This window comes from Hordeum vulgare, chromosome 6H (assembly GCF_904849725.1).
Source record: "Hordeum vulgare subsp. vulgare chromosome 6H, MorexV3_pseudomolecules_assembly, whole genome shotgun sequence".
Taxonomy (NCBI): domain Eukaryota; kingdom Viridiplantae; phylum Streptophyta; class Magnoliopsida; order Poales; family Poaceae; genus Hordeum; species Hordeum vulgare.
This window is the reverse complement of record NC_058523.1, coordinates 20392254-20420058: the sequence shown is the minus strand read 5'-3', so window position 1 is coordinate 20420058 and position 27805 is coordinate 20392254. Positions and strand designations below refer to the sequence as shown.

The 27805-nt window shown below is 46.5% G+C and overlaps 4 protein-coding genes and 1 long non-coding RNA gene across 8 annotated transcripts; 2 read left to right on the top strand and 3 right to left on the bottom strand.

The window, feature by feature from the left end:
• Positions 1-103: 103 nt before the first annotated feature.
• LOC123404695 (protein MAIN-LIKE 2-like) lies at positions 104-943 on the top strand (the record flags this gene model as incomplete). Its single annotated transcript, XM_045098644.1, has 2 exons — positions 104-232; positions 326-943. Coding segments are annotated over exons 1-2 (747 nt in total), but the record flags the coding sequence as incomplete, so codon positions are not given.
• Positions 944-3541: 2598 nt separating this feature from the next.
• On the bottom strand, positions 3542-3970 carry LOC123406060 (vicilin-like seed storage protein At2g18540). The gene has a single exon (XM_045099555.1). The coding sequence runs from the start codon at positions 3968-3970 to the stop codon at positions 3542-3544; it is 429 nt and encodes a 142-aa protein (XP_044955490.1).
• Positions 3971-8065: 4095 nt separating this feature from the next.
• Positions 8066-8930, top strand: LOC123403738 (dehydrin DHN3-like). Its single transcript, XM_045097651.1, has 2 exons — positions 8066-8386; positions 8478-8930. Exons 1-2 carry the CDS (start codon positions 8204-8206, stop codon positions 8718-8720), a joined length of 426 nt encoding a protein of 141 aa, XP_044953586.1. The 5' UTR covers positions 8066-8203; the 3' UTR covers positions 8721-8930.
• A 304-nt stretch (positions 8931-9234) lies between these two features.
• Positions 9235-11970, bottom strand: LOC123401854. 4 transcript variants are annotated; one of them, XR_006611193.1, is made up of 7 exons: positions 11826-11970; positions 11658-11733; positions 11484-11584; positions 11276-11387; positions 10792-10872; positions 10514-10691; positions 9235-9775 (listed from the first exon to the last, which is right to left on the bottom strand). It is a non-coding gene; the product is annotated as an uncharacterized LOC123401854 (long non-coding RNA). The 4 variants fall into 4 exon arrangements; XR_006611192.1 differs by lacking the exon at positions 11658-11733 and having other exon boundaries at positions 11276-11394; XR_006611190.1 differs by lacking the exon at positions 11658-11733.
• An 11048-nt stretch (positions 11971-23018) lies between these two features.
• On the bottom strand, positions 23019-24506 carry LOC123401928 (DIMBOA UDP-glucosyltransferase BX8-like). The gene has a single exon (XM_045095795.1). It carries the CDS (start codon positions 24411-24413, stop codon positions 23019-23021), a length of 1395 nt encoding a protein of 464 aa, XP_044951730.1. The 5' UTR covers positions 24414-24506.
• Positions 24507-27805: the final 3299 nt, after the last annotated feature.

Below are 27805 nucleotides of genomic sequence, written 5' to 3'. Positions count from 1 at the left end.
TTGAGTAGTTAGGATATGAGTAGATTCATATGAGTTCTTAGGATTTGAGTAGTTAGGATATGAGTAGATTCATATGAGTTCTTAGGATTTGAATAATATGTAGATGAGTGGATTAGTAGATGAGCAATTTTTTGAATATGAGTATTTTTTTGTGATTTGTAGGATGGTGTGGCTTCTGAATAATGTTTATGATGTTGAACACCGGGCCTATTTCATGTCAGAGAAGAAAATGGTAAGTAGATCATATGATAAAAAAAACATGTATTTAATAAGCACTTGAAAATGTAATAAGCACTTGATATCACTTACTCCTATCTGTTTGCAGGAGCTTACGCCCTTGAAGATCCGGTCTCATGGGGCATCGTCTGTAATGCAGTACGATGAGCGGTACACCCCATACATCAAGATGACAGGATTCCTTCCATTCATTCATCTTGTGAGTCGGTCAACGCCCAATCTGAACGTTGCGGCGGTCACAGCACTTATTGATCGTTGGAGGCCGGAGACACATAGTTTTCACCTCCGGACCGGAGAGATGACAGTTACTCTTGAAGATGTTTCCATGATCACCGCACTTCTGATCGAGGGGAAGCCTCTTTGTATGAGCAGTGATTCTGAGGGATGGCGGCAACAAATGGAGGCCCTTATTGGTATGTCGCCGCAGGAGCCGGAGGTAGAAGATGGAGGGAAGAAAGATAGAGTCCCGGCCGGCGCTCCTTTCACTTGGATTGCCGTGAACTTTGCTCATTGTCCTGAGGACGCAGATGACGAGGTGATCCAGAGGTATGCTCGCGTGTACATGTGGTACGTCATCTCTAGGACTATCTTTGCTAACGGCACTGGCAAGAATGCTCCATGGATGTGGCTGAAGGCGTTGACTGTTTTCGACAACAAGTTCAGTTGGGGCTCGGCCGCACTGGCTTACTTGTATCGGCAGGTAATAAATTGTTTAATATTAAGTACTCTCTGTTATCTTTTTCTGCTAAACTGATGCATGTTTGTTGTTACTTGTAGTTGGACAATGCTTGTCGCAGGACCACAAAGGACGGTGGAGTTGGTGGTTGTATGCTCCTACTTTTAGTATGGAGCTGGGAACGCCTGCCTGTTGGACGCCCTAAAATCTCAAAGCGGAATACCTGAGATGACCACGGCAACCCTGTACGGCTTCCTACATGGGCTTACAAGTGGGACTTGGTATCAGAGGTGGCAAGCGAAGTGAACCTATTGTACAAGAAATACACCAACGAGATGGATTCGCTTACCCCCGAGCAGGTAAGATGGTTTCAGAGTTGACTTCCAGCTTTTATGTTGTGAGTAAAATGAATTGTGCCTTTTATGTTGTGTTGTAGGTGGAATGGCAGCCATATGGTGCCGGGCCAAACTTTGGTGATGCACACACGTTCGAGCTCAATCCACTATGCCTGCAGGAAAAACATCTTTGGCTAATGTGTTGTCCCCTTATATGCAATTGGGCGGTTGGGTTTCATCTCCCGCATCGTGTGATGCATCAATTTGGGTTGTTTCAGCCACACCTGCCGGAGTGGGTGGACATGGACACACAGCTTCACAGGTAACAAAATCATGCACAATAAAGAAGTACTGATTAGTTTTGTCCTTAATGTTGAGCGAGCTACTGATGGGTTTTGTTAAAAGCAGGTTGGATAGGAGGAGGCAGCGAAAGATCAAGGATTGGCATAAGCATCATAAGAACTATGTCATTATGTTCGAGCAAAGTGTGCAGGCAGCTTCGAGTGCGCAACGAACCCAGCACCGCCAGCATTGTCCGCTTGCGTTCAACAACTACTTAAGATGGTTTCACGAGAGTACTCGTGTCGAGATTTGTCCGCCGGCTTACGAGGAGGACATATTGGAAGAACCCACTGAGTACGATGCACTTGCCCAAGGCGATTACAACAAGTTAATTCGCGAGGGGTACCAAACTTCCTTCGCCCCTGTCCTGAACTTTGTGGTAAGTGTGCTCACCTATGTTAAGTATGAATGCTAGTACACCTATTCACTTGCATGTCATTGTCTTGTGATCATAGCGCAAAGAGGTCAAGAAACAAGCTGATGAGTCTGAAGATATTCTAGAGAAGACACCTGGAGGAAAAAAGGGAGAATCTGCACTTCGTTTTTTCATAAAGGTGTTGTGTCATTATTATTATTTTGCCCACGAATGCAACATACGGTACCTTATATATGTCATTTATATTTGAATCTAACAGGAACAGGGCAAGAAGTTACGGCGCCTATCCAACATTTTAGGTTGCCGTGACCCTGAATATGTTTCACCTTCGAGATCCGGTTCATCCGAAAGAAATACTCTAGACGATTCAGCTTCTTCGGCGCTCGTATGGACGATGGTGACATTACCTCGGCAGCTAATACCCAAAGAAATACTGTAGAGGATGATGTTGACACTCCTGAGGTATGACATAGCCATAAAACATTGCGCACTTTCAACCTTCAACTTTGAACTTTCAACCTTCATATGTATTAGGTTGCGGACGGGATGACGTTGAAGGCTTTCCGACGCTCCGCTTACATGTTGAAGCCTAGGAAGGAATTTAGGCGGTACTCACCAGATGATTATGCGAAAGGAAAGAACTCGGTCGTCGGGGGCTCTCGTTTGTCAAGTATGAGAAGCATGGACGATGACGATGACGATGACGATGACGATGAGTCGGATGACCCGGAGCAATTTGTAGTTTCGAGAAGAAAGAAGCTAGTTTCTAAGAGGAGACGAGGCGCCAAGATGTGAACCGGAGCCATTTGTAGTTTTCAATCATTTGCACTTGTTGGTGTTGCACTTGTGTTGTGAACCATTTTACTTTTGTTGTGAACCATTTGGAGTTGTGAACCATTTACTTGGTGTTGTGAACCATTAGGAGCTGTGAACTTGTGTTGGTGTTGATGTTGCACTTGTGAACAATCATTTGCACTTGTTGGTGTTGCACTTCTGTTGTTTGTGTTGCACATATGTTTTAAATTTCTGTCAAAATATATGATGTCAAAATATATGCTGTGAAAAAGTTGTATTGCTGTCAAAATTCAGCTTCCAGCAGGTTTTCACATGTGTGGCGCCTAAGCCTTGGGCGTTGCACATGTGTTGCGCCTAAGGCTTAGGCGCCACACATGTGAAAACCTGCTGGAACCTTTAAGCACACTCTTTCCCGCCACCTTTCCCTCCTCCGTTCCCCCCAAATTTTGAGCACACCCTTTCCCGCCACCTTTCCCTCCTCCGTTCCCGCCAAAATTTCCACGTCTTCTTTCCCGCATGCTGAAAACTGCAGCACATAGTGCTTGAGAGGAGTTCAAATATACATCACAAATAGTGCTTGAGGAGTTCAAATATACAACACAAAGAGGGTGGAGTTCAAACATACATAGGGTTCTTAAAGAACATACGTCCAAAAGTGCATACATAGTGGAGTTTCATAGTAAGAAAGCGCGCAAGCGAACAAGGTTCAACAGCAAATAGGGTTCAACAACACATAGGGTTCGAAGATGAAAGCGCGCATGAGAATAGAAGCATCCGTCTCTATTGGGTCGAGCAAGGCCCCTTTCCCTTCTTCTTCTTCCTCTCTTCTTCCTCTTCCTCTTCCCTTTTGCGCATTTTTGAAGCCTCTTCCTTAACCCTCTCCGTGAAGCGTTGATGCTCTCGCTCTCTCTTTGTTGCGCCCTCTGCCATCATCTTCTTAAAGTTAGCTTCATATTCTTTTTTACGTTTCTCTAGCGTCTTCCTGTCATTCTCCTTTATCCTAGCCTCATATCTCATGCGCTGAAGTTCCATTTGCCACTCCTCATCCATCCTTGCCTTATGCTCCTCATCCTTCTTCTTTCGTGCTTCGGCTGCATCCTCCTCTCTCAACTTCTTTGCAGCCCTCTCCATCAACCGCTGCTCCTCACTGGCTGCATCCTTCTCCTCCCCCCACTCCGCTTTTGCCTTGTTGGGTTGAGAAGCGGCCATACCTACAAAATAGGCATCAAAGCTCATAGTTAGTAAAATAACACACAAAGGAGAATAAAAACAACATGATAAAGATAAGTCAAATATGTGACATACGGAAATGGTCCTCGTAGGTATCCACGCATACCAATCCTAATAAGTCCACCACCTATCCCACCACTGCCTCTAGCACCACCACCACCTATCCCACCCCTGCCTCTAGCACCACCATGACCTATCCCACCCTTGCCTCTAGCACCACCTACCACTGCCTCTAGCACCACGTCCTCTAGTAAGCCCAAGTCGGCTAGGAACATGTTGAGTAGGAACTTGTTGGGTTGTGCTTGCTTGACTCGTCCCTTGTTGGCTCGTGCTTCCTTGACCCGTCCCTTGTTGGCTTGAACTTAGTTGGCTAGAACTTGGTTGGCTAGGACTTGGTTGGCTTGACCTGGAATCATTGTTTTTGGACTTCTTCTTTCGCGTCGTACACCTTCTTGTGTTGTGCCCTGTTACACCGCACTCTCCACAATGTGATCTCTCAGTAGGCTCTTGGAATTGGTTGTTCCCCATTTCTCTGCCACCACCATGGCCCCATCCATCCATGTCTCCTCTAAAACGCTTTGTCTTTCGTCTTCCCAGTTTTACAACCTTCCACTCTGGGTCGGGCCATAGTTGTACTCCATGATACTCCGGCCATTGTGATTGGTCAAAGTATGGTTCAAATCTAGGAGCCCATGTATGCTTCGTGTTCATGATCGAGAACTCGGACTCCCTCACGGTTAGTGGATGGTTGACGTCCACATTCCTACTGCGAGCTGCCGTGTACAAATGCGAGCATGCGAGATGAAGCAACCTTGGCCTCCCACAAGAGCAATCACACAAGGATAAAGATACCTTGAACGCCCTGTTTTTGTGTTGCTGGCCATCGTTTGTCGTTCCTTCGGGCTCATTCACTTGGTATGTCCAATCCTCGTTGTTGTACAGGGTAGCCGTTTGGGAGTCAGCCTTCCGTGATTGAAATACCATCCATTTGTCAACCTTTGGTGGAAACTGGTACTTGTACTTTTTCTTGTTCTCTCCCGCAATCTGATCATTTGTTTCTTGCGAGTACTTTAGAAAGTATGCTCTCAACTTGTCGAATGTGTATTGAACTATTGTCGTCACCGGCAACGCACGGACACCCTTCAACACCCGGTTGAAGCATTCTACCATGTTACTTGTCATTTGACCATATCTTCGGCCATCTTCGTCATAAGCTCGTGCCCACTTGGCCCGAAGTTTAATGTGCCTGTTCAGAAACTCAAGCCCACCTGCATCAAGTTTTTTGTTTACAAGCAAAGCATTGTACAATCTTGCAAATCGTTTGTCCGAAAATGCTTGACAACAATCTTGAAGATCATCCGCCAACTCCTTGCTACCACATGCCCGATAGAAGTTTGCACAGAAATGCCTCATGCACCATCGATGATGCAAAGGAGCATGGCCGGGAATGACAATGTCAACCGCGTTAAGTATGCCTTGATGGCGATCCGATATGACACATATTTCCCTCTCAAACGGTAATACTTTGGTTCTCAAAATATGCAAGAACCATTCCCAGTTAACATTGTTCTCTGCCTCAACCAAAGCAAAAGCCAAAGGCATCAACCGGTTATTGGCATCACTTGCTATTGCAACCAACAAAGTGCCCTTGAATTGTCCGGTCAAAAACGTGCCATCGATGGAGATGACAGGACGACAGTACTGAAAAGCCCTCACACATTGCTCAAATGCCCAAAATGCACGGCCAAATATGCGGACCCTATTTCCATTGAGAATCCTTGTTTTCTCCCCATACGGCTCGACCACATGAACCATGCCCGGGTTAGTGTGGGCAATAGCTCCCAACAACCTAGGTATGCGGTTGTATGCTTGCTCCCAATCACCATACAACATCTTGAATGCGGCTTGCTTTGCTTTCCATGCCTTACCATATTTCACCTCGTAGTGAAAGAGGGCTTTCACAAGGTCTTGTACGCTTTTTATGCTCATTGTAGGAAGAGAGGAGATGGAGTTGGAAAGCCTATAAGCGATGAACTCGGAGGTGAGTTGTCTATGGCTTTGCGACGAAAGGGCACCATCAACCCTCTTGCCTCGACACATGTGAGGCATACAACTGACAATGTTCCATCCTGGCCCTCCTTTCCATGGTCTTGCACGGACAATCCAAGGACACCCTCTATCCTGATATGCAACCGTGTAACGCAGCTTCATGTTTGAATGAACAACTTTGTGTGGCCTATAATGCGTAACAGAATATTCATCCAACCACATCTTCAGTTCAAAGAATGTTTCGAACTTTGACCCCGGCAAAATAATATTCTTCCCATGTGTGTCCCGATGAGAAGGTGGCCTAACTCCAAACAATATGCCTTCGCCTCCATCAACCATGGCTTCATCTGCAAGGCTAAGATCCTCGAACAATGGTGTCCGGTGATCACGCTTTAATACCTTCGTGAAAGCTTCAGCCTCCTTTGCCGTGAACCCTTCCTCATCAACTTCTTCATCGGGACCCTCATCGTCAGACTCAGAGGCATAGCCACGTGAGTACGGAATAGAATGGTCCATTGTCTCTTGCAAATTATATTTGTCCAAATCACCAAGATTGTTGTCATGAAGAACATTACCATCATTCTCATCATCATCGTGCTCATCAGTAGCCTCTACCAATGGTTCATGTTCAATGTTGACCTCTTCGTTGGCCTCATCGACACAAGAAAGAGGTTCAATGTTGGCCTCTTCGTTGATGGGTGCAGAAATAGCTTCAACAATCGGAGAGGCAACCCGGTTCAAATCCAACAAGTTAGGAACATTTGTTTTGATGGCAAATAACTCTAGAGCCTTGTCTAGTGATTCGGCCACCGTATCCTTGTATGCAAGCCAACGTTGCTCGGAGTTGACATGCATGGTCTTCCAACGAATGTGCATTCCGAATCCCACATTATGCCTACCATCAAACTCAACTACATCACTAGGGTCCATCCAATTCAAATCCTTTGGGACTTGTTCCAACAATTCACCATAGCTAGGACACAAATGGAACACCATGTCAAGCTCATCCGGGTCCGGATCAATATTGTATTTTAAAAAGGCATCCTTGTCCACGTGATGAACATAAACACATGTTCTTCCCATCCCTAAACAACAAAACATAAAACTTTTTTATAAGCAATCATACAATTACAATAACCCTAGCCTAACTTCCAAACAACCATAACCCTAACCCCATCATAACCCTAACACAACCACACATCCCTAACACTAGCCTAACCATAGCCTAACCCTAAAACAACCATAATGCAAACATCCAAACAACCCTAATCCTAACCCCATCATACCCCTTATCCTAACATACAAACAAATACAACAATATCATATACATCCCACATTTCATGAAAAACTAAGGTTTCCTCAAATTTGCAAAAAAAAGACCACAAAAGATTTTTCTTTGGATGAGAATGAGGGAAGAGGTGGGGATACCTTAGGGGAGTGATTGGACAACAAATGCCCGATCCAAACCTTCAGATTTGGTGATTTAGAGAAGGATTTGAAGAGGGGCCCGTGGCTGGGAGAGGGGGCTGGGGGAGGGGTGGGGAGGGGGCTGGCCCGTGCCTGTTAAGTCATTGTGTGGCGCATAAGCTCTCGGCGTCACACATTACAATGTGTGACGCCTGAGGCTTAGGCGTCACACGGCTTGGGGGGTGGGCCCTCTCTGCCAGATGGTCAGGGGTGTGGCGCCGAACGGCTAGGCGTCACACAGTGTAGTGTGGCGAGGTGTCAGGCGCCACACAAAAGGGTTAGCCGGGTGACATATTTTCTCTGAAAGGTCACTCCGTGAGTTCTTTCCGCCAGGGGTCATTTTTGTCAATTTTGCCAGAAAAACACCCGCGAGCTGATCCGTGGAGTCACCGGCGTTCACGCTCCAGGCGCCACGGCGCATACACACACTTGCCGGTCTGTCGTCGAGGATAGCTAACACGTCCGCCTCCCAACCCACCACGTATGCGCCATGGGTGGCCTCCCGTTCTGGGTCAGGGCTGGCGCCGCAGCATAAAAATACCCACCGTGCAGCGCTACAAACAGAAAATCGGGCAAAGAGAAGATCTTGAGAGCCTTCTTTTTTGAAGTAGCTACTTCAAAACTTGACCAAGAGTCCAGTTTGGGACCGGTGCAGAGGATAGATGATCCAGCAGCAAACTCAACAGAGGTGATTGGATGGAGTACCGGGGGCAGCAGGACCACGCCGTCGACGAGTACGGCGACCCGGTGGCTGTGCACGGAAGCATGGGAGCGCGCTCCGCCGCCGGGGCGTTCACGGGCGCCGGCGGGCAGCTCCAGCACGGCACGGAGGAGCGTAAAACCGGCGGGATACTGCGTCGCTCCGGCAGCTCCAGCTCGGTGCGGTTTTGACCTCTGTGTTTTATAGACATATGCGCATCTTCGGCCTGTACGTCTTTGCCAGCTGTTTATTTCCGTTACGTGCTTGCAGTCTGCTGAGGATGACGGCATGGGCGGGAGGAGGGAGAAGGGCGTGAAGGAGAAGGTCAAGGAGAAGCTCCCCGGTGGGCAGCACATGGCCGCGGGAACTGGAGCTGGCGGGGCTTACGGGCAGCACACGGCCGCGGGAACTGGGGCCGGCGGAGACTACGGGCAGCAAGGGAACGCAGGAATGGCCGGCGAGGAGAAGGGAGTCGTGGACAAGATCAAGGAGAAGCTGCCCGGACAGCACTGAGCTACCGGCCCCGGCTGGCTGTCCGCTGCTTACTACTAGTCGTCAAGCTCGAGCTGAATAAATAAGATGCCCGCGATCGATCACGTCCGTACCTAAGATGCCGTTCCAGCGTGCGTCGTGTTCTTTCGTTTTCCCCACCGCGGACCTCTAAATCATCCGTGCCGCATATATTTCCAATGAAATTTCAACAAAAAGGACGATTTCCATGCAGACGGAACAATATTTATTGAAACCTGACGAAATTCGCTACATTTTTTACATACTTCTACTAACAAAAGTCGAACAATATTTTTAATATGTAGCAGCAATACTATAAATCTCTACTATTAAAGGAGGATCTGCCGTCGTCGTGATGGTTCGACCGACAGATCCCCTCGCTAGCACTTGCCTTACACCGATTTTTTCCCACCGATTTTTCCCATCCCTCCAAAAACCAAACCGATTTTTTTCTCCCCGTCCAAAAACCAATCCAGTACCTCCCACCTCGTGGTCATTTTCTCCACTCCCCACCTCGTAGTCAAAACAAAACAGTTGAATCAAACACACCCACGCACGCCCGCCTCGTCCATAGTTGATTACAATATCACCCACGCACGCACGCCTCCCTCGCCTGATCGCCGTTCGCCTGCCTGGCCTGGTCGCCGTTCGCCGCCATCGCCTCCCTCGCCTGGTCGCCGCTCGCCGCCATCGCCTGCCTCGCCTGACCGCCGTTCGCCTGCCTGGTCGCCGTTCGTGGTGCTCGTTCTTGGGCCTCGCCGGTAGCCGTTCGCCGCCATCGCCTGCCTCGCCTGATCGCTGTTCGCGGGCCTCGCCTGGTCGCCGTTCGTGCTGCTCGTTCTTGGGCCTCGTCTGGTCGCCGTTCGCCCACCATCGCCTCCCTCGCCTGATCGCCGTTCGCCGCAGCAGAGGAGCACCTTCTCGCGCCTTGTGCTGGCTCCCTCGTCATCTCGTCCTCGTCTTCAAACTATCCCTGGAGAAGAGCACCTTGCCTCGCCTGATGCATGCGGTGGGTTTGATGGCAGAAGGTTTGTTGGATTTATAACTTTATATATGAACTGAAGAACAAATCCCTACTGTTATAAACAACTCTTCTCCTTTTTATTTGAAGTTCCCTGACATAATGAAGAAATCCCTACTGTTACATCAAGGTATCCTTACATGTATGAAGAAAACATATAGGTGGACCATCTGTCCCTCTTACGAATAGTGTCATGCTAGATACTTACAGGATTCCTATAGTACAGATTTCTTCAACTCATGGTGATTACAACCTTTGATCTACAGCATTTGTATAAGCTGATAGCAGCTGAGTGAAAATTTAAAAATAAATAAGCACCGCCAACATGAGATGGAAGGAACTCCAGCATGTTAAGAAGCTGCAGATTTAAAAACTTGATTTTTATAGGGGTTGATTATTTGATTACCGTGTTGACTTACTAATGCTTCCGATGCCTATCCTGAATTTAAGAGGAACCTTAAAGGATCGGCAAAACTTTAGCACAAGCAACATTAATAAATAGACAATCATGACAACATGAGCTACAATAGAGGCATATTTGGATAATACTTTCAAATTGCCAAGTCACAGGTAGATGAATATATACGCATCTTCAGGAAAGGAAAACATTACTATGACTTAGTAAGGAACACATTACTATCTCTTAGTAAGGAAAACATTACTATCTCTTAGTAAGGAAAACATTACTATGACTGAGAATATCATCTCTACCTAAACCTTGCTCCCAGCAGTACCAGAAGAAGACCAAGCATACAGCAAAGCAAATTTGACGTACCAACACTAGGAGACTCAGATTTCTCTGCATTTACAGCAGGTTGGCTGTTGATGGTAAGGAAACCCTTTGAGTTCATCTTCACCAACTGATCATCAATTATCGTTGTCTCGGGTTGAAGACCATCTAACTCAGACCATGGGCTGCTTTTAAGTTTTCCTTCACAGAAGTTTACGAACCACTGTAGGTGAGAAAGGTGGGTTAGCAAAAACATTGACACTTTGAAATTGTTTGTATGGCATACATTGCAATAGTATACTATCATGTAGTTCAAGAGTTACCTCATTAATGTCTTGCACAGATTTCAGTGGAACAGCCCATTCCTCTTGGAGCTTCTTACCACGCCCACGTGGCCGTGTGAACTGTGAAAGAGTGGATATGTTATCACATACAACTATAACTTTATGAAATTTAAATCACAAAAAAGCAGGTCCACTACTATAGGTAATCTTTGCAACAGTGAATAGCCAATGCCCAACAACTGAATTATGTTGCATGGGCAGATGGTTTAATTGGTACTAAGAAATAGATAAATGTTTCTTTTCGTAGAAAACTAATAGACAGAGCCCATCAAGAAGAGTGTTGGGCATACAATATTTTCTGCTGAACCAATATTTCTGGATCTTATGTAAATGCTCACTTTCAACTATATTTCTTTCTGGAAGACAGAGTCTACAAGTTATGAAGATGTTGCATGCAGTGTCTGTGCAAAACTGTTTATGAATACAATAATTGTAGATTCAAACAACAAGACAATGAAATTACCTGGTGGTCATTAAGGGCTCCGTATGATGGGTTCCTGGAATCACCGCACCACCCCTGTGGGTATTGATCCCAGCCAGTGGTCCTTCAAATGTAACTCTTTGGTCTGTTGGCCCTGCTCACTTATATCAAAGACAAGATTGAATGAGTATATGTGTGGTACTAATAGTCAATCAGCTTTCACAAAGAAAAAATCAGAAACAAAAATTACCAGAATATAGGACGAACATCCTCTTTGACACGGAAAACATTAGTTGGTGGCCTCCAAGGTAATGTTCTTGAAATCTTGGATTCCTCTATTAATCCAAGATTCTGGAGAAACAATAATTAGCTGTTAGAAACTCGTCAGAGCAAAAAATTAAACCAAGCAAGACAAGGAAATCACCATCAGAATTGCTAAAGCGGTCTTTTCCATGTTTAGTGTGTAAAGGTGCAAAGTCTTGAGGCGCGAGAGTTTTGGACTTCAGCGGCATGATCCAAACCGGTTTAAGGGACACAACATCGCACTATAGAAAAGCAGATCACACGAACACACACAAGAGGTGAATCGAACCTGTGGATAGGAGATGATGCTCTTAGGTGCTACCATTCTGGCTTGAGTTTTATTGTCATCTCAGCATCAGCAAGTGCCTTATTAAGCTTAACCAGCTGCAGAAATGCAGCAGCTCGGTTGCTGGCAGTGATTTAAATAAAAAGGATATCAGAACTTGCCAAAAAGTTTATTTCAATAAAAAGGAATACATCACAACTCTCCAACTTAATGCCTGCTTTTTACTACTTGAAAGCTGGCTTGGTTCTCAGACCTTTTTTTTAGGTTTCAGATCAATTAATTCGACACCTGCTTTGAAAGGGAGAGGCCTGATTTGAAAGGAATTTTTGGATCAGGAGCGGGGATCAAACGTGCAAGCTGGAGTACAGCCTGGTTCGTCCATTATTTTGGTTTAACATTTACATTATGTCGCTCTTATTTAATTGAGATTAATCCTGGAATTGGAAATTGGGATATGTCCTCCACTAAACAATAACTATGGTCGATTGAGACATCATTTTTCCATTGCCAATCGCGATGATTAGGATACATACAAAGTTTTCATTGAAAAAGGCATATAAAGTCTACGGTAGAAACAGGGATGCTGAGTGTGATAAATCTTTAGAATAAAGGGGCGAGGGGAGAACAGGTTGGTTTAATTGGCAGAAACTGTCAACACCTCACAAGTTTCAGCAATTCATATGGTGCCTACCTCATAGCAGCCTGCTGCTACCAATGAATATTCAAACAAACCTATTTTTAACAAAAGGGATGTGTTTCATCAACAAAACTCTGATCTTTCCCGTAACACCATTATCAAATAAGAACAAATGCATACTATTACTTTGATGCTGCACTTATTTTTTAGTGTGCGGATAGGCATGAGAAGCAAACAAACAGGATAGTGCGAGACTCGTTACGATTCAAAGTAAGATAAGTGAGTTAGGTGACACACCTGATTAGGACTTCAGATAGAGAAAAATAACAATACCTTGTGGATAGCAAATCATAGCATCCATGTTGCTTAGTATCTGATTTATTTTGGAGGAGATTAATTTTCTATCAATTCTCACAAGAAATTCTTAACATGAGCCAAACGTGGGACTGGGAGGGAGGTTTTCTTATGGTTATGTGCACTGCCATTTTTTGCATGGTTCTAATTGTCCTATAATGGTACTTTATCTGATCCAACCTAATTGACACAACCTCGAAGGAGTAGCAATAATATACCTTGGTTCATCCGTAAATTTAATTGGAAACAAATACTGAATGCCTTTCTCTTTTCCTTTTTGTCTTATGTTTTTGGTAGGTAGGAATAGATGCTTTATTAGCTGCTGGTAAGAACACTGGTCCCTTCTAAATTGATGTACAAAGTCAAGATATTTTGAGGCTCGCATATAACAAAGTAGAGATGTCACCTATTAAAGTCATGGAAAAACTTCCTCACCCCTGTCAGGAGCTGTATACTTAGTGCTGGGATTGGCCTTTGCAAGCCGTTTAATTTGGAATCTGTATCAAGCTTGTGAAGTAACATGACACCCCATTTTCTCTGGCAGGTTATCTACTTCACCGACCCCGTGGACCGTGCATCATGCAATACCACATGGACTATGAGGACAAGATTACAGAACGTGTCCAAGGAGGGCCCAAAGCTAGGCAAGAACTCGAAGCTCAAGGACCTCAAGGAGTCATTCGCTACTGGTGGAAGAAGGCCATGGACACGGAGGGCATCGACTCGGTGAAGATCAGCAACCGGCTGCACAACACCCCCTGCATGGTGGCCACCTCCAAGTACGGGTGAAGAGAAGGAGTCAGACGCAGGACCGGAAAGAACTAACCTGATGCAGCAATAGCCGGCCAGCAGGGGTGTTTTATGAACAACACCCGGCGAGCAGTGGAAGAACAGCAGCGGAAGAACTACTGACGTTCGCTCGGGGTGGGCGTCATAAGGTGAAAGGGGATCATGAACTCTTTTTTCATTTTCCAGTAATTGAAAAAAAATATAACGTGTTCATAAGGTGAAAGGCTGCAACTAATTGTGCACATATATTTTCAAGATACACGGCATTATTATTTATCTGCCATTGTCTGTGTCGAGATCATAGCCCGAGTTAGCAAAGAATATCCTTGAGATAACGACTCAGGACTCCAGATATGCGTTCACATAGTCTTGGAAAATGAATAATGAACACCCATTAATTTGTGCAATTTGAGTTCCGTATTTTATTGTTTTTCCAGAAGTACGACATGTGAAATTTCTAAGTTGAATGGCTGGCAACATACCTGACTTGTCATTTATAGTCTTGGAAAATGAATAATGAACACCCATTAATTTGTGCAATTTGAGTTCCGTATTTTGTTGTTTTTCCAGAAGTACGACATGTGGAATTTGTAAGTTGAATGGCTGGCAACATACCTGACTTGTCATTTCAAAGTTCTTGTGATCTTATGGTCAAAGGATATGCACCAACCGCAACATCGCATAAAGGAAGGCCCCACATACACATATCATCTATTGCCATCCAAAGACAAATTAGTAGAGCTTTAGCAAATAAAACATAAAATATTTAAATGGTTGCGAATATAGACTATGCACCTCTCATGCCAACAAAAGGTGGATGTAAGATTCAGAAAGCAAGTAAAGCTTGTCTAGCAAAATGAATTAATTAGGCAGCAGATGGCAGAGTATGCACAAGACAGTTTAAAGCACATGAGAATGTATTATAATTTGCGACCATATTGATGAGAAATATATGCCAGAGTTCCAACAGTTGATGTTGGTTCAGAATGATGAAACCATGTGTAAGCCCATTAACACACAGTTGCAACATGTACACTTTGTAGTGAACCTTCGGTAATTATTTTGCTGATAGTGGAACCCGGTCCATCACCAGTACACCATATATATTGCTACATTCACAAGGGAACTATATACTACAACCCTGTGTGTACGCGAGTATTTAATTTCTTCTCACGTTTGCCTCAACTTACCATGTCATACTATGCATACCCATATGGTGGCAAGAAGAAACGATATCATATTAGCAAGGTCATAAATAGACATGCATGTGGTGTCCTTCAACAACTTTAGTCATGTTTCCATGATCAGAACAGGGAATAAAAACATCACCTGTGATAGAAACAAGATAATCGATCCAGGGCTGCCATTTGGGTCGACTGTTTTTGGAAGAGGTGTAGTTCATCATCAAATAAAAGCATCCTTGTGCACCTACGCTTTGCTAGGGAACTTTGTATTCGATTCATTTAGTCTTCTTGACCATCATAGATTTCACATGCAGCAATATATATCCGAGTGGATTAGAACTAAGTGAAGCAAATATCATGCATACCATTTGTTTTATATACGTAGATTAAAAAATTACAGCTAAATCATGCATCAGGATTCTGCAATTTATTACTTTCAGGATAATAACTATACCTGAAGACATGTTACAAGTAATTGATGGTTCCTGGTTCGTTTGTCTCTCATTCCTGACAATGATCTTAGTGGAGGAAACAGCTCTCAAATCATTGGGAAGTTGAGCATATGGGGCTGGAGTTGTAGACTATGGGCTTTTTGCTTGAGGTATGTTTGTTTCAGGCTGCGGTGAGTCCAGCTTGCATTTTTCATCAAACAAATTTAGTCTGGATGCAGACCTTGATCTAGTATCTGGGCATACCTCGGTGGAACTTGAACTAAGCACAGATGTTGGGCTCAGTAATGGAAGCTTCACAGTATTTTCTTTTTCCACAATAGGATCTGCATCTCTTTTTGTAGGTTGACATCTAAGTGCAGCCTGATTGTTTGTAGAGCATAACTTTTTGTTGTCAAGTGTGCTGACACTCTTAGAAGAAGGTTCTGCCTTTCTATGAAGAGGGACTTTCCTTGAATATGCAGGAGGAACATGCACAGAACTAGGATTGATGGGATTCATCTCTGACTCTTTCCGTGAAACAGATGGAGGAAATGCACCTCTCTGGACAGCCTTGTAGAGTGGTGATGGCCGATTGAGAGAAAATGGTTGCCTGTTTTCAGCTGTCTCAACTCTCTTAGGAGAAAGACACGATGCAACAGGCAGGGGAGGTGTAGTGGGCTTGGGGCTAAGAGGTCCCGTGGCCTTGTGAGCTGTCTCAACTCTCTTATTAGGAGAAAGACACGAGGAACCAGGAAGGGGCGGTGTCGTGGGCTTGTGAGTAGGAGGAGCCGCGGCCTTGTGAGTAAGAGGTGCCATGGTCGTGTGATTAAGAGATGCTGTGGCCTTATGAGTAAAAGGCGCTGAAGCCTTGTGATTAAGCGGTGGCATGGCCTTGGAGGTAAACGGTGGCGTAGACTTGTGAGTAAGTGGTGTTGACCTCGCAAGAGAAACTTTACGCGAACTCGGAGGAGGAGTGACACTTCGTCTGGAGTGTCTTTTCTGCAGCTTTGCTGAGCCAACTGTTCTACCAAAAGGCTTTCCATGTCGTACATAAGTGATGTCTTGTGCCGGAATCAACTTTACTCTTGCATCAGGTTTTGTCAGCAAGAGGAAGTTACTATACATTGTAAAATAAATAGAATCAGAAATAACATACTAGAATCTGGATTTTGCAAGACATGAATGATATTTAAGTGCAATCCAGGCAACATCAATGACTTACTGGTATGCCCAGAACCTAAAAAAACAAAAGATGTAGCTTCCCGCAGAAAATATTTTACCATCCGTGAGTGAATTATTTTACCAAGTAATCTTCTCATATAATATTTCGTATGTCGTGGCAAGACACGGGCATTTAACTAGTTAATATAAAGGCGGCTGCTATAAATCCGCCGGATGATTTCTCTAACAGCCATTGGATTAGCATTGGAATGGCCGTTGGATCCTAGGCAATGTCATGGTAACAACAAGCGCACAACACCTCCAGCCGCAACGATCCAATCCCGACACAAGCTCCACTGCAACTCTCATGGTACGCCGATGGCCGTCCGACGGAGCTCAACGCAGCACCGATGCGTCCGGCGAAGCTCCATTACAACTCCAGTGGAGCTCCAATGCAGCATCGTTTGCAGCTTCGTCACCTCATGTGCTGATGCGGTACTCGAGCAATTCCGATGAAGCTCCATTGCAGCTTCGTAGCCGACGACTTGCAGCTCCATTGCAGCTCGACCGCATGCGTCAAGCGCTCCATTGCATCTCCATACCCGGCGACTTGCGGCTCCATTACAGCTCGGCCGCATGCGTCAAGCGATCCATTGCATCTCATAGCCGGCGACTTGCATATCCATTTGCAACTCCACCGCAAGTGTTGAGCACTCCATTGCAAATTTGTCATCGACGTCGAGCGCTCGTTGCAGCTCCGACAACGGCTTGGAGCGCTCCATTGCAGATCTGTCGTCGACGCCGAGTGCTCATTGCAGCTCCGACAACAGCTTGGAGCGCTCCATTGTAGATCTATCGTCGGCTCCAAGCGCTCATTGCAGCTCCGACAGCGGCTTGGAGCGCTCAATTGCAGCTCCGTCGCCGGCGGCGAGTGCTCCATTGCAGCTCCGTCGGCGGCGGCGAGCGCTCCATTGTAGCTCCGTCATCGGCGTCGAGAGCTGCTTGCAGCTCCGCCGCCGTCGGTCGAGTACTGCATGGCTAATCTCTTCTCGATGAGATGTAAGAGGAAGGAAGCAGAAGAAACGAGTGGAGGAGGAGCTTCGTTAGAGATAAGATAAGGTTTGGGTGAAGCGGTGGGCAGTCTGACACACACGTGGCGCACGGAGAAGGAGACTTACGAGAAAGAAAGATAATTCGAATGATTATAAACGTTTTTTTAATATAAAAGCATTTAGATCGTTAAACTAATGATCTAAACGTTTTTGTATTAATTTATAGAGGGAGTAGTTTTCAAGAACAGAAATATGGAAACTGTTCGTCTGCTACTGATTAATGGGCGTTGCACGGATAGAATTAAGAGCATCCGGTTCCCTATACGTCACCTATACGCCCACGCACGTGGCGGACGCATTCAGGCAAGCCTTCATTTTTTTCCGTGTATTTCATATGAAGTTATACATGTATGATATAAATTGTTTGAATTTTAAACAAAAGTAAATGATATCATAGTTCAAATAAACGGACAATGTCAAAATAAAATTAATAACCGGACGAGCTCATTCATGCGTCCTACTCCACGTGGACATTCATCTCTGCGTGCATCCGGACTGCCTCATCCGCCTGCATCCTCGCAACGATCGCCGTCCACATCCGGGCTGCGTCTTCCACCTGCATCATGGCCGCCTGCTCCGCTGCCGCAGTCGTAGCCGCCCTCACCGCCTCCAACGATGTACGGTCGTTGACCTCCTTCTTCTTCTCCACAAGCCATTTTTTGCATGTTCATCCAAGATGGATTCATCCGTGAGCATGATTTTTGCATCCTCCGCGTCACGTGAGAGTTGCAACCTCTCCTCGAGCTTGCACGGATGGGGTGCTGGGATCCTGGTGCGTCGGGGAAAACATCTCGTCAACGATGCCCGCATGTACCTGCGCCGCCACTCCGCCTGCCTGTGTCGCTGCCGGCGACGGCGCATCTTACGGACAATATTCTCCGGCTTGCAAGACAGAGCGAGGAAAGGTCGTCGATGGACGAGGCGGAGTGCGTCTCCATCGGGGCGGTCCGGGACAGGGTGGGATAAATCACGACGGCGGATCGGGACATGTGATGAGGATGGAGAGCAAGGGTGCTGGGCGGCGAGGGATCGGGCACGGGATGAGGAGGAAGGGTTCGGGGAATTTGGTGCAATTTAAGGTAAGGTCATGATGTCGGGTCCGACGAGGGAGGCGTGCCCGACGCGTCCGGGCTCCCTCATATCCGCCCCATATTTGGGCTGGAAATGGAGGGTGTCGGTCAGCCCGCGCGTTTGAGGCCGCTTTGAGAGGTCCGTCTGGGTTAAATTTTTGTGACCGATCAGTGACCGTGCGGCTTGACCGGACGTTTGTGACAGGTTTGAGGGGTCTGGTTGTAGCTTCTCTAGTTATGTAATAGTTGTAAAACTTTAATTCATCAATAATATGTAGACATATATTCGGAATGTAGTTGAACTTGGACGTGCTTGCTACAAGAAGTTACACAACATCTTTCGTTCTACACTTCAAATTTAGTTGGATTCCTAACAAAAATTAAGGTTAACTCAGATACTTCTTTAGAAAACACTGAAGCAAAGCATTACTCCCTTTGTTTCTAAATGTAAGGTGTATTATTTAAAATAAAATAAAAACTTCACTAACTTCGATCAAGTTTATAGACAAAAATATCAAGATCTAGAATACCAAATCATTATCACTAGAATCATCATGAAATATATTTTTATATTATATATATATCTAATATTGCAAATCATTATATATTTTGGTATAAAAATTGTCAAATATAGACAAGGTTTGACTTTTTCAAAAACTAATACACCTTAGATTTAGAAACAGAGGGAGTATTAAGAAATCTATGAGTAGATGTAATCCTCAAATCCTAGCCGTCATCCTTGATACTTTGATTATTTTCACTTAGTGGTATCCTGTTCAAAACTGTAACAAGTGAATACAACTTGCAAATATGATCAAAACATATGTATATATTCATGAAAACATAACGAGTTTAAATCTGAAATTATGACAATCGGATCCCAGTGTCAGGCACTAAACACAAAAATGACATAACAACGTCAACTGCGGCGCATATAGAGTACTAGGTATCAAATCCGATCAAATTCGGTATCTACTACATAAGGGGGTCTCATTCAATTCCCATGCACGCCAAGTAGGGGTCTCATTCAACTCACATATTAGTAGAGAGATCATGATGATGAAGAAGAAGAGGTTGGTGATGACAACGATGAAAAATCCCCCTCTCTGGAGGCGAGATCGTCATCGAGTTGGATCACGTCCATTGGGCTTTAGTGGGGACTTCGGACAACCCACTAGGGGCTGGTTCACGTCCTCCCACAACACATGAGACCCTTTGGAGTAAGTGGGCCCACCTGATGGACCCCCGGAGGTCATTCGTCACTCCCGGTACACTGCCGAAAATGTCCAAAACTTTTTCGGAGTTTAAAACCCACTTCCGGGATGGAGGCGGATGGGCGACGAGATGGATGCGGATGGAGGCGGATGGGCGACGGGATGGATGCGGACGGGACGGGCGGAAGGGGCCGGCGGGGGCGGGTGAACAGGGCAACGGGACGAATGAGAACGGAAGCACTGGGAGGAGGGCCGAGTGGATAGGGGATTCGGTGCGGCTGACCTGGGAAAAAAGATTTTTTTATAGGCTCCATCACAACTAGTTTCAATTAGCACCTCTCTAGGGCTAGTTGAGCCTCAACTACCTTAACGTGGGTCTAACCCATGATCCCAACAGGCCCATAGATTGGTTTGCGACAAACAAAACACTCGTGCGCTCTCGTGGCACACGTACAGTCGTACAAACTACAACCTACCTACGGAGTCTGACAGACTTCTACAGCGATAGGATGTGGTTCACCAGCTTGTTGACGCAGAGAATTGACTGGTCCACGGACCGATACGAGATAGCTTTGGATACCAAATTACATGTGGACAGCATGGTTAGGCAACTCCAACGCACAATCCTAAATGGATATCCGTTTTTGTCTGGATTTTGTCCGTTTGAGGGTGGAAATTGGGTCATGTCCGTCCGGTTTTGTGTTTGCACCGGCCAGGCGCCCAACACGCGTCCGCGTCTTCGGTCCTATCTCGTCTGCATATATATTTTTTTTCTCATTTTTATTATTTTAATCAATAATTTTTTGATACATTGAAAACATTCACAAAATTTTGGCTAGAATAACAAGAACCACAAGAAGACATTTTAAAAGATATTCAACTTTTGCAACTGCTCCCCTAAGTTGAATTAGTGTCTTCCTGATGCATTCGTTGTTGGTCTACAGAGTCTTGATCTTGAATGCTTCTTTCTTCTTTGAGTCTAAAGAATTAGACGTTCCTTCAGCACATCCTAGTCTTATCTCTAGCCTCTATTGTAGCAAGAAGTGCACGGACTTCTATTAAATTGTGTGCTCCCAGTAGACCGATGCATTCTTCTTTCCAAAACCAAAATTTGCATCCAACCTACACAATAACTATGTGGTTGTAAGAAAACGAACCCAATCTGGAAGCACAACCGAAGCTAAACTACCATATACCCCATCATTTTTGACACTTGATAAACACCCATCTGGGATGTTTCGGTGTGTTAGACACGCGGCGCAAGACCTCAACAGTCATCACACTTTATGAGCGACATCAGTGCGACAACGAGCATTTGGACCGGCACCGATCCCGGACACTGGTCGTTAGTGTATTTGTCGCCGAAACGGTGGCGGGGTAGATCCGAGCGGCTAGAAGTGGACTAGGTACCTGCATGCGGCCTGGGGGCGTAGACGGAGCTGTGCAGGCCGGTACCCGGCCAGTCCATGGCACGACGCGGCCTCTAGTGGCCTGCCGCGCTCAAATTTCGCGAGATCTGCTCCAAATCCGGATGTCACGTGTGCTGAGGAGGGCGGGGGGTTGGACAACTCGTGATGAGGAGAAAGCGTGGCCGAGCACACGGCCGTGCTCGTCAGCTACACGGCCAAGATAAATGGCGTTGGAGGCGATGAGGGACGAGATGAGAGTGGGACGGGGTGTGCGGCCCGAGTTGGGGGATAGAAAAAGGGACGGGTGTGTCCCCGATAGGCGGACGCAGAGAGGACAAGGACACGTGTCGCGCACGTCCACGTGTATCCGTCTGATCGCAAATGTGACATAAACCTGGACCAAAAATGAATCAAAAGCGGATCAAAAACAAATATTTGTCAGTTTGTTCCCCACGTGTTGGTCCATGGATTGGATTGGTTTACCTCTAAATCATACGTTGGGCGGACGATTTTAGGGTCGTGCGTTGCAGTTGCCTGAGAATGTTTGAAGGCGATTTGAACGGAATAGCCTCACGTACGATAAAAGCAGGTCTGATTTTCGTATGATGGTGCAATCCATCGTGAACCCATCCTGAATAACCGTTGATCAACGGTGACCGTACTCCTCCATATAGAAATCATATACTCCCTTGGTTTTTAAATACAAGTTTTTCTAAAAAATTTATTAAAAAACTACATACGAATGTATATAAATATATATTTATTTATTTTATTCTGTATTTAAAAACGGAAGGAGTATTTTCTGTCGTACATGAAGCAATGCTCCAATTTGACTGTCCGCTTTGAAGTACGTAGACGCGGATCCGGACAAAATGAAAAAAAAAAAAAAAAAAAAAAAAAACTGGTCGAGAGGCGGGGCAAACACAACTCTCGTGGGCTCTCGTGGTACAGTCGTAGGGGCTACATGCTACGTACGGAGTGGTTTTTATTCTTTTTTCTTTCTTAAGTTAAGGAATTCAAGTCTCTTGCAAAAATAACTATCCTACCCCTTTCTACAATCTCTCTATAATCCTTGTTACATAAGGTAAGTATTGTATAATCGTTCGGTTTTCCGCGATTTTTTCCATTCCTCTGTGTAAATACCCTAATATGGGTTCACAATCAATAACATCCTCACCATCAAGAGTAACGATCAGTCGAAGAACACCATGCATTGATGGGTGTTGAGGGCCCATATTGACTATCATGAGATCTTTTTTTGTAAGCGGTAGACTCATATCCTTTCTTCCTTAATTCATTATTCCATGAAAATGGATTATTCCATGAATTCCTCAAAGTGAGGCTCATCAAAATGAAAAATCTAAGACTACTATAAAGACTACTAAAAAAATAATAAAACAAGAAAAAAATTTGAAGGATTAAATTACTGCTCCCGAATATTCAACTGACCGATTAATTTCTTATAACGTACTCTATTTTTCTTTGCCAAATAAGCCAGCAAACGTCGACGTTTTCCCAAAAGTCTTCGTAGACCTCTTTCCGATGAAAAATCTCCCTTTACAGAACCGTACATAAGATTTTCACCTCATACGGCTCCTCGGTCAATTCTTTCGAAGGGATCCTTTTCCTCGTTCGAGAGTCTCCGCCCTTCTTCCACTCCGTCCCGAAGACTAACTAAGACCAATTGAGTCACGTTTTCATGTTCTAATTGAACACTTTCCATTTATGATATGATTAAAGGAGAAGATTGTTCTTTTACCAAACATATGCGGATCAAATCACGTCTTGTAATAAGAAGAAATCTTTCTCGGTATCAATCCCCTTGCCCCAGGCTTCTACAGCCACAGGATGTGGTTCACCAGCTTGTCGACGCAGAGCCGGGACGACCCACCATCGGCGACGGCCGCGGCCGCCCTGCTCCGGAGCTCCCGGGCGCGCCCCCTCATCCCCTCCCCCTCCTCGCCCCGCATCAGCCGCCGGACGGCCGCCTCCACCGCTCCCCGCTCCAGCACGCCGCCGTCCAGCGCGATGCCCGCGCGCCACACGTGCTCCACGTGCCTCGCGTTGCCCATCTGGTCGCCGAAGCATGGCCGGCAGAGCATCGGCACGCCCCCGCACGCGCCCTCCATCGCCGAGTTCCACCCGCCGTGCGTCCAGAACCCGCCCACGGCCCCGTGCGCCAGCACCTCCTCCTGCGGCGCCCAGCCCACCACCAGGCCACGGCCGCCCGTCGCCGCCGCGAACCCGTCGGGCAGTGCGGCCCCGCGGGCGAGCCCCGGCCGGAGCGCCCACAGGAACGGCTGCCCGCTGTTGGCCACGCCCCACGCCGCCTCGGCCAGGTCCTCGCCGCTCATGCTCGCCAGGCTGCCGAAGCTGATGTAGAGCACGGACGCCGGTGCCTGCGCGTCCAGCCAGTGCAGGCAGGAGCGGTCCTGCTGAAGAAGGCTGCTGGACGATGCCGGGGAGAGCTTGTGGAGCGGGCCGACGTCGAACACGGGCACGCCGGCGAGGTCGCGCCGGGTCGCCGCCAGGTCGTCCGCCTCCAGCGCGTCGAAGGTGTTGAGGACGAACCCTGCGGAGCTCCGCACCGCCTCGACCGCCCGGGACAGCAGCTCGCACATGAGCTCGTGCTCGTGGCGGCTCCTGCTGTTGGCGCCCATCAGGTCCCGGACGCGGTACGGCAGCAGCTCCCTCACCGGCGCGTCGAGCTGCGACTCCGCCCCCACCGGGAGGTACCCCTTCTCGCAGAGCACGGGGTTGGCCAGGAAGTTGCGGAAGCAGGCGGCGCTGCCGGTGCGCAGCACCAGCGTCGGCACGCCCAGCCGCCGCGCCACGCGCACGAGGGCCAGCAGGTGCGCGTCGGCCACCAGGCACGCGACCTCGTCCCTGGCGCCGGGAGCGGCCAGCAGGGCGGCCAGGCGCTCCCGGAACGGCGCCTCGCAGGAGGTGTTGACGGCCAGGATGTGCTCCATGGTGGCCGCCACCGTCTCCGGGGTGCCCGCGGGCAAGCCGTCGGGGACGGGGACGAAGCCGTAGGCCGGGTGGCGGGACGGGTCGGGCGCGTTGAAGCGGGCGTGGAAGACGGTGACGGCGAAGCCGCGCGCGTGGAGGAGGCCCGCGAGCTGGAACATCGGGTTGATGTGGCCCTGGTACGGGAGCGGGAAGAGCAGCACGCGGCGGCGGCGGGCCGGGGCACCGGCGGTGGCCGTGTTTGCTTCCCCCGGCGCCATGGTAGAGTCGATGGGTGTCGTGTCGTGCGGTGCCTGCGTCAGGGCCAATGGAGGAGCGGCACTTCACACGGTGGTGAGTGAGCAGGCGGTCGTACGTACGATGATGGGGTTGGAGGAGAAGCACAAGTTGGATTGGATTCGACGACGGACGCTCGTTTTGAGCGAGAGATTGAGAACCTGGGAAACAGGAGAAAAGAGATGGAATCAGGCAAGGGAACTGCAGTTATTTTGGACTATTTGCTCAGGTTGACCGGCACGCTGGACCAGTGATCGAAGACAAGTTTGTATTTTCCATCCTAGTTCGAGAAAAGAAGACATACGAGTTCACTGTCAGAGAAAATATTTCCACCTGTGTAAAAAAAATGTCGAACGCCAAATGTTACCTTCAAAGCGCATCTGTTGGAGATCCTCTAAGGAAAATGTTTGCGCGCCGGCCGAAAGCTTCGGCCGGTCGTGCGATCCCGTGTGTGATCCTTCCTTCCTTTTGTGTTGCGAAGCGTTATTTTTTATTGTAACTGTTATTTTTCTGTTACTATTGACATGATTTTTGCTGCAAATGTTGGTGATTGTTGTTAAATTTTGTTCACTAAAAAAGCTGCATCCAAGTTTAGTTGTAACCCGAGTTTGTCGCATTTTTGCTACAACTGTGTTAATTTTTCCTACACAGTTATCATTTTATGCTGCAACCGTTTATTAAAAAATTTACATACACGTTCGTCAGAATTGCAACTCTAGTTCACCGGATTGTTTTTGCTACAACCCACATTTTGTTTTGCTACCACGCATCATCATCGTCGTTTTGTTGCTGGGATCACGTTGATGTTTTTTTGCTACAACCCACATTTTGTTTTGCTACCACGCATCATCAGCGTCGTTTTTTTGCTACGATCACGTTGATGTTTTTTTGCTGCAACCATATTTTTGTTGCAATCGTGGACGAAAATTGCTGCATCGTGACCGAAATTTGCTGCAACGAGAAAATATTGTTGCATGGATAGATCTAATGATGCGTCCCGCAGATCTGACGGACGCGCTGCGACCGGCGCGAGCGTTCGCGTCGGCACGCCGACGCCCAGTACTGCCCTTATACTAAGGCACTGTTCGAAGGTGCTCCGCTCCACAGCTCCACTCCCGAAGCTGATGGACTTATAGTTGAAATTTGCGGAGTGTCAGTTTGATGGCTCCGCAGCTCTTCGGAGCTGGTGGGATTCCGAACAGCTGTCATGGAATGGAATGGTTTCATTCCTTAGGAATAGGTCGGTTCCGTTTCAGTGTTCGGTTAGAGAAAAAAGTAGAATGGGTTAGTTTTATTCCGGTGTTTGGTTGAAAGCACAAAATGAAAAATGAAATGACATAAAATTCAAAGTCTTGACAACATTTCGTTTATATTTTTAAGAAAGACAACATAACAATATATATTGACAAGCTAGCCACATAAATGACAGCACATATGACACAAATTCTCCATACTTGACAACCATACATGTCTACATACGAATCCCATAAATCAGGATCACACAGCAGCACATATATATGGAACAAATAGAGGAACATGGAAAAATCAGGATCACACGGTAGTGCTCATCGTTGCTCGGTTGCCGTCGTTTCCTCGTCGTCCTGGCACCTCGACTCATCGCCGTCACCTAGCAGATCGGGTTCCCGACGACCATGGCAGATCGGGTTGTCGTCATCTCCTAGCAGAGCAGGTTGGCGCCGTCTCCTAGTAGATCGGGTCGTCGCCTCCCTCGACAGATCAGGTCGTCGTCGTCCATCCAATGAACCAGGTCGCCGATGTCCTGCTGCTGGCCTGGTCACTGTCGCCCATCCGCCGGACTTGAGGGAGACAGGCGTGAGGGAGAGGGGTTAGGGGAGAGGTGAGGGGCGAGGGCAATAGGAGGTGAGTGCGAGGGCGAGAGGAGGCGGGCGAGGGAAACGAGCGGTTATGTGTCGTCCGCCCAATTTCGAGGTATCACCTCGTTCCGCATATCGGTCGAATATTCGGTTCCTCGGAATGAGTCCGTCCCTGATCCATCTATCAAATGAACGCGAGAATGAGGCTCAGGTTCGACCCGTGGCATTCCGCCCGTTTCTCCAACTAAACACATCTTAATTGTCAAGCATGATTCTTAGGGCATCTCCAACACCAATCCATAATATTTTTTTCTCCCTCCGCCCGTCAACAGGAGGAAATCAGTCCGCGGATACTGATGTCGAAGACCGCCATCCAACTATGCACAATTTTGATCATACTAGATGATGCCCCACGCATTGCTGCAGTTGAGTTATTTAAAAATATATGGATAAATGATAGAAAACTAATATCGATGCAAAAAAATTAATACAAATATGTCTTAATGACTTAATTATCTAGAAAAAATGCATGCATGAGGGTATGATTTGCATGAAGAGGTTAATGGAAAAGTAATTTATAATTACATGCATGACTTGATGAGGTGACATTATTATATGAAAAGAAAAATTAGATAATGAGTTATAGCTATTTAAAAATAGAATATATGACTCTGAAATTTGCCAACAGTAGTAGAGCCACCCCAAGCTTAGAACCTAGGCAAGATCTATGTGTGCCCACTGCCCAAGTTGATTAGTTTTTGCCCAGACAAACTGTTACTTAACCCGATTTTCTTTACTATAGCTACATCGACTTGCACCATAGGAGCCCGAGCAACTGCCCTAGCTCGTTGGGTGTAGTCTCCGTCATTGGTTGCCGCATGTGTGAGTTGACATTGGTTGTGTGCGTCATAATTATACAGATGATGCCCCGCAAAAAAAACTATAGAGATGATGTATGCGTGATTATCATTGTGTTTTGCATCTTTTTGATGCTCCATTTTTAATTTATTTATATATATGTTACATTCGAACGGCATATTCTTAGACCTTTAAAATTACCATAACCTAAATTGACAAAAACAATATAGGCAGATCACTTAAAAATCTTAGCTGAGTAGTACTTCCTCCCTCCGTCCGAAAATAGATGTTTCAATTTTACATACATCCATTTTTATCTATTTCTATTTCAGACGGAGGGAGTACTACAAGACATGCACAAGTAGATTCTACTATCCTCGATCCTACGATGTGCAAAGGACATCCACATTTGAGGGTATATATCACCGTCATCTTCTCGCGACCGGCGACCCTGCTTTCTCAATAAAAGAAGAAGGCCTCCTCATTGTGTTGCCAGCGGATGATGCACAGGCAGTGACATTCCTAATTGACGCTCTTAGCATCAAATTGATGTTGTGATGCATGGTGGTGGTCGTTTTATGCGAGCAATATGGGTCGGCTCAATGACGACGTCTCTTTAGGGCAACAAGACTACCATTTTTTCTTGATCTCCAGTTTTAATTTTTTTTCTTTACTGGTTATTG